This window comes from Cyprinus carpio, chromosome B15 (assembly GCF_018340385.1).
Source record: "Cyprinus carpio isolate SPL01 chromosome B15, ASM1834038v1, whole genome shotgun sequence".
NCBI lineage: Eukaryota > Metazoa > Chordata > Actinopteri > Cypriniformes > Cyprinidae > Cyprinus > Cyprinus carpio.
The window spans coordinates 21,430,076-21,439,141 of NC_056611.1; the positions used below are offsets into that span (position 1 = coordinate 21,430,076).

The 9,066-nt window shown below is 34.9% G+C and overlaps 1 protein-coding gene across 6 annotated transcripts; it reads left to right on the forward strand.

Annotated features, from left to right (window-relative positions):
- The first annotated feature begins 287 nt into the window (after positions 1 to 287).
- Positions 288 to 8,583, forward strand: LOC109072552 (arfaptin-2-like). Of its 6 annotated transcripts, XM_042739780.1 has the most exons (11): positions 288 to 572; positions 2,195 to 2,299; positions 2,605 to 2,661; positions 3,531 to 3,639; positions 3,749 to 3,811; positions 5,053 to 5,133; positions 5,464 to 5,579; positions 6,133 to 6,354; positions 6,720 to 6,877; positions 7,608 to 7,782; positions 7,867 to 8,583. In XM_042739780.1, exons 2-11 carry the CDS (start codon positions 2,204 to 2,206, stop codon positions 8,020 to 8,022), a joined length of 1,233 nt encoding a protein of 410 aa, XP_042595714.1. In that variant the 5' UTR covers positions 288 to 572; positions 2,195 to 2,203; the 3' UTR covers positions 8,023 to 8,583. The 6 variants fall into 6 exon arrangements, with proteins under 6 accessions (XP_042595714.1, XP_042595709.1, XP_042595710.1 ...); XM_042739775.1 differs by lacking the exon at positions 2,605 to 2,661 and having other exon boundaries at positions 309 to 572; XM_042739776.1 differs by lacking the exons at positions 2,605 to 2,661; positions 3,749 to 3,811 and having other exon boundaries at positions 323 to 572.
- The last annotated feature ends 483 nt before the right edge of the window (positions 8,584 to 9,066 follow it).

Consider the following 9,066-nt stretch of genomic DNA (forward strand, 5'->3'; position numbering starts at 1 on the left):
AACTGGTAAATAAATAAATAGTACAAAAGAACAATACATCAATATATGTAACTTATGTGTATATGTATACATATTATTTTGCACAATTGTTGAGAGAGAATGCTTTCAGTCAGTTACAGTAGTAATGGGTTAACAACAACAGCTGGCGCGATTCTCCCAATAGTATTCGTATTCACAGAGCTGTGTAGTAATACTGACACCTCCTGGTCAAACTGAGTACAGGAGAAAACCTCTATTAATCACAAAGCTACGTTATCACTTTTAACCTTTGCACAAATTATTATTTCTTTTTGGATTGTATTTTGTGTGAAAATTAATTAAGTACTGCTGTTTATCCCAAAGTAATGCTGCGACGCTACAGTAACCCTGAAGAATGTCACATCGTCACTTCCGTTTGGAGAGAACAGAGAGGATTTGCGTTACCGAGCGACCAAGAGGATTGACAGAGGAGCCTGTGGAGATTATTTGCCCTCCAGACATCAATTAAAAACACACACACATCGCATTTTCATCATGGAGTAATCTTAAATGCGGTGCGGGCGGTTCGGTTCAGCGGTTGAGACGGCAAACAGGTAAGTAAAGCTGCAGAAGATGGATCGCATGGGTCAAGCATCCTCTCCTCTGTCCCGGTGTGACACGTAGCTGCGCAGTCTGACCTGCTCCGGCTGAATCGCGTCATGGCGTCTGTTCACACTGACTGTACTCAGTATAATCCATCCCGACCTCTTTGGTTCTGGGAACAATTTCAACCGATGCCTACTGTATATAATCTGCTTGTCTGTTTTTGCATGGGCCCTGCTTAACGGCAGGCATATAGCATGCAATGTATATAATATTGATTTTATGGTAAAACGTCCTTTGTTTATCTGGCATTGTGAATTTATTTAACACTCTTCTAGTTATACTTCTATATTACAACGCATAATGCTTCATTAAAGCCTTTTACTATTCATGTGATATTAGAGGACAGTTTTAAATTAGGTGTATTAAGAATATAACCAGTAATTGTAATTCTATCTATCTATCTATCTATCTATCTATCTATCTATCTATCTATCTATCTATCTATCTATCTATCTATCTATCTATCTTTTTCCTTCCTTTCTTTCTTTCTTTCTTTCTTTCTTTCTTAATATCTATCTGTCTGTCCATCTTTCTTTCTTCTAAATCTGTCTATATTTCTGTTTATGTTTATCTGTCTATATTCTTGTCTATGATTATCTATCTATCTATCTATCTATCTATCTATCTATCTATCTATCTATCTATCTATCTATCTATCTTTTTTCTTTCTTTCTTTCTTATTGTTTTCTTCTTATCTGTCTGTCTGTCTGTGTTTTCCTTTCTTTCTTTCTTTCTTAATATCTATCTGTCTGTCCATCTTTCTTTCTTTCTTTCTTTCTTCTAAATCTGTCTATATTTCTGTTTCTGTTTATCTGTTTATATTCTTGTTTATGATTATCTAGGTCTATCTATCTATCTATCTATCTATCTATCTATCTATCTATCTATCTATCTATCTATCTTTCTTTCTTTCTTTCTTTCTTTCTTTCTTTCTTTCTTTCTTTCTTATTGTTTTCTTCCTATCTGTCTGTCTGTCTGTCTGTTTTCCTTTCTTTCTTTCTTTCTTTCTTTCTTTCTTTCTTTCTTTCTTTCTTTCTTTCTTTCTTAATATCTAACATCCATCCCACCTTCCATTCTTTCTTTCTTCCAAACCTGTCTATACTAAATCTTATCTGTCTAGAGCATTATATTCTAGGCCTATCTATCTATCTATCTATCTATCTATCTATCTATCTATCTATCTATCTATCTATCTATCTATCTATCTATCTATCTATCTATCTATCTATCTATCTATCTATCTTTTTTCTTTCTTTCTTATTGTTTTCTTCTTATCTGTCTGTCTGTCTGTGTTTTCCTTTCTTTCTTTCTTTCTTTCTTTCTTTCTTTCTTTCTTTCTTTCTTTCTTTCTTTCTTAATATCTATCTGTCTGTCCATCTTTCTTTCTTTCTTCTAAATCTGTCTATATTTCTGTTTATGTTTATCTGTTTATATTCTTCTCTATGATTATCTATCTATCTATCTATCTATCTATCTATCTATCTATCTATCTATCTATCTATCTATCTATCTATCTGTCTGTCTGTCTGTCTGTCTGTCGTTCTCATCTGCAACGTGTCTTTTCTTGTAGATATTCATCATGACAGATAGTATTTTGAGCAAAGCCGCCACTATGGAGATCCCCATCAACAGCAACGGGGACAGCAGGACGGCAGAGGATGACGGTCTTGAGCAGGTGTGTATCCAGTGTCCATCAAACCTGAGGAAAATGAACATCCTGTTTTCAGGCCTGCCATTCAGTCATGCCATGAACCACACCTGAATGCGATGTGACATCCTGTTCCTGTGGATATCGTGTGGCAGGCTCTGAGAGGCCTTAATCACACATTAATGAGCTGTTGTAAATATAGACACTGTTAATTTAAGTCGTGCGGCTCGGTTGTTTTCGGTTATTTCAGCACATGTTTGTCTTCTGTACGTATCTGTCTCACCATCTTTTTTTGACACTGTCTTCACATTTTATGTTTCTTCATGTCACAGGGTGCACAGATTGGTGGGAGCTTAGATGAAATTGTAGGCACACTGCCAGTGGCCATGGTGAGGGAGAGTTTGTGGGTGTCCCTGTATGTTGGAGCCCTATTCCCTTTGATTTAGTGTGGCTGATGGTTTGCATAGTTGCACACATAGTAGTCATTGACTTATCATGGGATTTGGGCAAATGTTGGTGTAGGATTATTGTAAATAGGAGCTGTTTACTGGAACAGAAGAGTCGAGCAGAGACATGGAAAACAGTCATGCAAATCCAGTAGATCAATTTGCATATGTTTTATAGCGACTGTTCTTAATAGGATTTCCCTTGAACTAAGAATGTCTAGTTGATTGATAGATTTTTGAATTGACACATTTTTAAAGGTTTGAGAAGGCAAGGCTTTAACATTGATATAAGTCTGTATTTTTAAGTAGAAATAAGCTTTAAGTCTAGTATATAAACACTTTAAAAAAAGTTATTTCTGTTTTTATTTCTTCGTCATCATCCCAGTCTTCTAATTGTTGATTAAAACCTTACAAAATAATTTTTAGGAAAATGTAAAAGATTAAAAAAAAATTAATTATTAGATGGAAAAAAATTAGATATTATGTACGTTTTAGCTGAATGCTGAAATTACTTTTAACAAAAAAGCTCAAATAAATTAAAGCTAATCAGGATATTAAAAAAAGACAGCTGCACATAAAAAATGGCAATGCAAAATGAAAACTGAAAATACAAAAAAATCTAATATATTAATAAAGCATTAATAAACATTATAACAGTATATAAATAGTACCAATATAACACTGCTCCATCCTCACTTTTGATACCCACTTTTGTTTTCCCCACCTAGTGTGCCCAGTTTGTGGTAAATGTGTTTTTTGTCTCTTTGCTAGAGATTGTAATATTCTGTAATATTAAATCCCATCATATTCAGGACTTGCAGCAGGTGATGGTGTCTGGACCAAACCTGAATGAAACCAGCATTGTGTCTGGAGGCTACGGAGGGGCAGCGGAGGGCATCATACCCACCAGTTCCATCAAAGGTAAAGACAAGTGTCAGATTCTGATCTGATTTGATGCAGCATCTACAGTACTGTACGTCATGTGACTGGCAAGGTTTCAGCTTACATCTCTGCTGACGTATATGTTTAGGACCAGCTATACGTTTCAACCCGGAGTATTTTGACAGAAGATGTGGCAGCGCGCCCAAACCAGGTGTCTGTGCACTGTATATGCATGCTAACTTGACAGAAGATCTTATTTTAGAATCTCTGTCTCTACAGCTTCCTCTCCCTCCCCTGGTGTAAAATGTGTTTGTCAGCATTTTTACAGCAAACGTTTGGCTTTTTTCTACAGGGTGCTGAGGACAGTCGCATGGTGGATGCATGTTTGCTTATGCAACATATACCTCTTGTTTGTTTTAAATTTACTGTAGACATGTTTTTAACAAAAGTGTTTGTGAGCTGATATATTTGAACTGTGAAATGCACAATAATTCCTTTAATGGTGTTTCTTTTGCTCAATTACATGACTGGCCTTAACACATTAACACAGCACTAATAGACATGTCAGAATAACCAACTTAACTGACGCAGTCAGTGGCGGTCCATGAGTAATTTTGTATTTTTTTATTATATAAATTTATTATGTTGTGTCATTTGAATATCCATTCTGATTGGTCTGTTTATCAGAATAGCCTTTATGTTGTTATTGTCCTCTGAACTTTGTGAAGTGATTAAAGCAATTAAGTTGAATATGAAAACTGACAGCAAGAGAAAGTTTTAGTTTTCTAAACATGTGACACTGATAACTGGAGTAATGACCCAGGAATAAATTACATTTTAAAATATATTAAAATAGAAAAGAGTTATTTTGATCAAATAAATGCAGCCTCAGTGAGCATAAGAAACTTTGAAAAAAAATCTTGCCAACCAATCTATGTTTGTATATACAAACATTTTAATTGCCGCAATTTTTTTTAACACATTTATGCCGACCGTCACTGTACAAAGTCAGTCTTTTTGCAGCAGTCTTGTTTTTCATTCGTTTTCATCCTCTACTGCCAACTTTTATCACATAACCATTTTATAAAGATGTCATTTTCATCTCTTTTGGTCACCTTGTCCTTACTAAACCTCCTTAATAAAACTTTTCCTTTTAAGCATCCACTGTTCATTTTTGTTAAAACATCACAATGGTTCATGCATACATCATAATCACCAGTATTATTATTGTTTTGATGCATTTTGATTATTCAATCTATGAAATCATCATGCATTTGATTATGTTTACTAAAATCTCCACCATAGACTAATCATCGTACCACCCAGTTCATGTGTATTACTCATCCGTCTTACTACAAAACACTAAATGTTGCAATTTCCCTAATGGCCTTTCACTTAAACTAAACCTCCATCCCATTCCTCCATCCGCCCACTGTTATTCATTCATTTCAGACATCCGCTCCAAATCCAGGGGCATCACTCCCAGCCATTCAGCCACCAGTCGGATAGCAAACCAGCCAGGACATTACCCAGGTATCTCAGGGCCTCCTCACCCCCTCCTGTCACTGCCAGACACATTTTCAGCCCATAATTATCAGTCATTACTCATTTACTGTCATCACACCTTTTATTCTTGTCTCTATTCATTTTTCAGTCTCAGGAATAAAAGATGATTGGTTATACACCAAATTTGGAAGTTTCTAGTTTGATAATGGTCCATTACATGATATATCTCTAAAGTCAGTGTTGTGACCTTTATAGACACAACTGGGTTGTGATATTCAAAACCAGAATGAAATGATATTGTGTATTTTGGTATGGTCCCCTATTTATAATAAAAGTACCTACAATTTGTACTCTCAGCTCCCAGCATGCACCACAGCAACAGCAACCCGTCCATGATGTCAGAGGAGGCCACAAGAGGAGTAGCTGTAGAGAAATTTGACAGCGTGAAAAAGTGGAGCATTAACACGTACAAGGTACAGTAGTTCCATGTTTTTAAAAGAATTTTCTTATGTTCACCAAGGCAGAATTTATTCAAAATACAGTAAAAAAAAAAAAAAAAACAGTAATATTGTGGAATGTTATTACAATTTTAAATAACAGTTTTTTTAAAATGTATATATTGCTGTATATATAAACTGAATATTCAGAATCATTACTCCATTCTTCAGTGTCACATGATCCTTCAGAAATCCTTCTAATATGCTGATTTGGTGCTCAGGGAACATTTATTATTATCAATGTTGAAAACAATTGGGCTGCTTTATATTTTTAGGAAATTGTGATACATTTAGGATCCTTCATTGACTAGAAAATATATAAAAATAGAACATTTTGTATCATTATAAATGTCTTTAATTCCACATTTGAGCAATCTAACTTTTCTTTGCTTCATAAAAGTTTTATTTAATTTTTTTTTAATGTTACCGACCACAAGTATTTTTTAAAATGAGTTATGTATGTGTTTAGGCTTTATAAAAATAAACTGTGTAGGGATTCATATGTATCTTGCCTTCGTTTCTTTAACAGTGCACAAAACAGATGTTTTCGGAGCGCTTCGGTCGTGGCACAAAGACGGTGGACCTGGAGCTTGAGGCTCAGATTGATGTGCTAAGAGAGACTAAGATGAAGTACGAGCATATTCTGAGACTAGCACGTGAGCTCACCAACCACTTCTACAACATGGTGCAGACTCAGCAGGCTCTTGGAGACACCTTTGCTGATCTTAGCCAGAAATCACCAGAATTGCAGGTACTAATCATTTTTTGCCGTTTGGTTACATATCACCACTAAATCTTAACATTGTCCTATTTTTAATGGTTTTTGCAAGGAAAGAATTACCAGCACTTTTTTGACTTATAGACAGTTCGGTAAGACAAAAAAGACATACTGTCCAAAACAGTATCTTGTATTATATATTTATATCTAGAGTAGATTTTGCTTTCATTGCATTGCAGCTCACATATTGTATATACATATTTTTCTCAAAATTTCTGAAAGTATTTGTTTCCACAAGATTTTAATACAACACGAATATATGCCTTTACTCTATTTGATGGTTATGTAGCTGAACAAATAACGTTATCCTCAACTTTAACTTTTTTTAACTTTTCCAGGATGAGTTTGGCTATAATGCAGAGACACAAAGATTGCTATGCAAGAATGGAGAGACGCTCCTGGGTGCCATCAATTTCTTTGTGTCCAGCATTAATACACTAGTCAACAAAACCATGGAGGACACACTCTTGACCATCAAGATGTATGAGAATGCAAGGTATCAAACGTTTGATATTAATGAGTTACATGAGTAACTGTTGTAATATCTGCTTACACAAGTTAGATTAAGGCTAGCAAAAATCTGCAAATTAATTACATGATATACAGATTGATTAATAAATTAATATATACATTCTCACACAAATATGTTTATTATTATTTTTTATTTGATCAATCTGTAAATCATGTAATTAATTGCTAAGATTAAAAAAAACAAATGAGGATGGATCAAAGACTTTTTACATTTATTGCAGAAGACAAGTATATCATTGAATATACATTACAAAAAGGGCTTTAGAAGTTAACGTATTGGTTTATTTCAATATCATTTAACACTGTCAAAGCGTATCTGAGTTTGTCAGTCTGTCTGAATTCAATCTATTGCATCATGTCTTGTTCATTTTATTTTATTTTTTTTCACAACATGAATCATACGAATATTATTTTTGGTCCACACAATGGAAGTTAATGGAAACCAAAACTGAGAGCTTGTGATTCTTCAGAATATCATTTTTTATGTTCCCCAGCAAAAAAGTTCATACAAGTTTGGAACAATTCAGCGAGTAAATGACAGAATTTTCATTTTCACAGCATGTTAATTTGACAGCTCTAATTATGATATCAAGGGATTTGCAGCCTGTACATAAAGTAGAATAAATTTTTTAACCCTAGGATTAGTTATATAGGTTTATTAAACCAGATTATACTAATGAGTACTGATGTTTCAGACTGGAGTTCGATGCCTATAGAACCGACCTGGAGGAGTTGAGCGTGGGTCCGCGGGACGCTGCAGCCATGGTGCGCATTGAGATAGCTCAACAGCAGTACCAAATCCATAAAGACAAGTATGAACGACTGCACAGTGATGTCAGCATCAAGCTCAAGTTTTTGGAGGAGAATAAGGTACCATGTTGAAATCCATATTGTTCAACTTTTTAATTTCATAAGTCACAAATATTACTCAGTTTTAATATTTTAACTTTACAGGTAAAGGTGATGCACAAGCAGCTCCTGCTGTTTCATAATGCTGTCTCTGCGTATTTCGCTGGAAACCAGCAGCAGCTGGAACAGACTCTCAGACAGTTCAACGTGAAATTGAAGCCGCCAGGTTCTGACAAGCCGTCGTGGCTTGAGGAACAGTGATCACTTTGTCAATGTAAAGAGACACTCAAACATGGAAACCTGAAAATGGATGGGCGGGGATGTAAAAGTGATTGGTATGAATGATTAAGACAAAAGAAGTAGTTGTTTTTAAGTTGCCAAACCTTGGAAAGATGCCCAGAACATGAAATAAATATTCATTTTATCCAAATGGCTTATGGAAACTAACTGTGGTTACATTTTACAGCTGCCTTAACTATATCGCATACATTCAAAGTAAAATGTCGCAAAATTACAGTACAAACACAATACATAACTCACTTTCTGTAAAAACGTTAACGTTTTCGGAGGCATTCATAGCCATATTCACAAAACTGTTCTATATCCAGTGAGCGCGTCGCAGGCCAGTTTATATACTTCGTTTTATCATAGAGTAGAGCCATTTGTTTTTAACATAAGGTTGTTTGAAAGAGGATTGTGTCATGGTAAAAGAATGAAAAGTTGCTCATGGTATGTGTCATAAGAAGGTTAATAATATATTTATATTTATGTAAATTGTGAAGTCCTATCTATGAAATTAAAACCCATTTGAAAGCGATATAATCTAATGAGTGGTGTCTCTCTTACTTTTACTGCCACATGGCAGTCAGGCTTAGTTTCTGAGCTGGATCTTCAAACTGTGACTAGCTGCCAGCAGACACTACTGCTGAAACCTAGAAAAAATTAACCACTTTTCCTTGATTGGATTGTTATTCCCTTGACTCTGTACTCAAATAAGAGGAGGGCTCTGTTTCACTGGTAATCAAATTGGATCATGCATTAAGGGACAGAAGAGCTTCTTTACCTTAACAAAAATGTGTTTAATGTCCTTAAAATACTGTCTCAGGTAACAGCCCAATTCTTCATGCAACAGGGGGCTATGCCTACTATATTTTCCATTATACAGTCCAGTCCTTTATTTCCACACAAATGTGTAATTTTACAAAAGTACAATGGTGTAGTAAAATGTAGCCTACATAGATTAGTATTTAACTTGGTTTTAGTAACGTCTCTGATTTGCTATGGTTTACTTCTAAAATATACAAT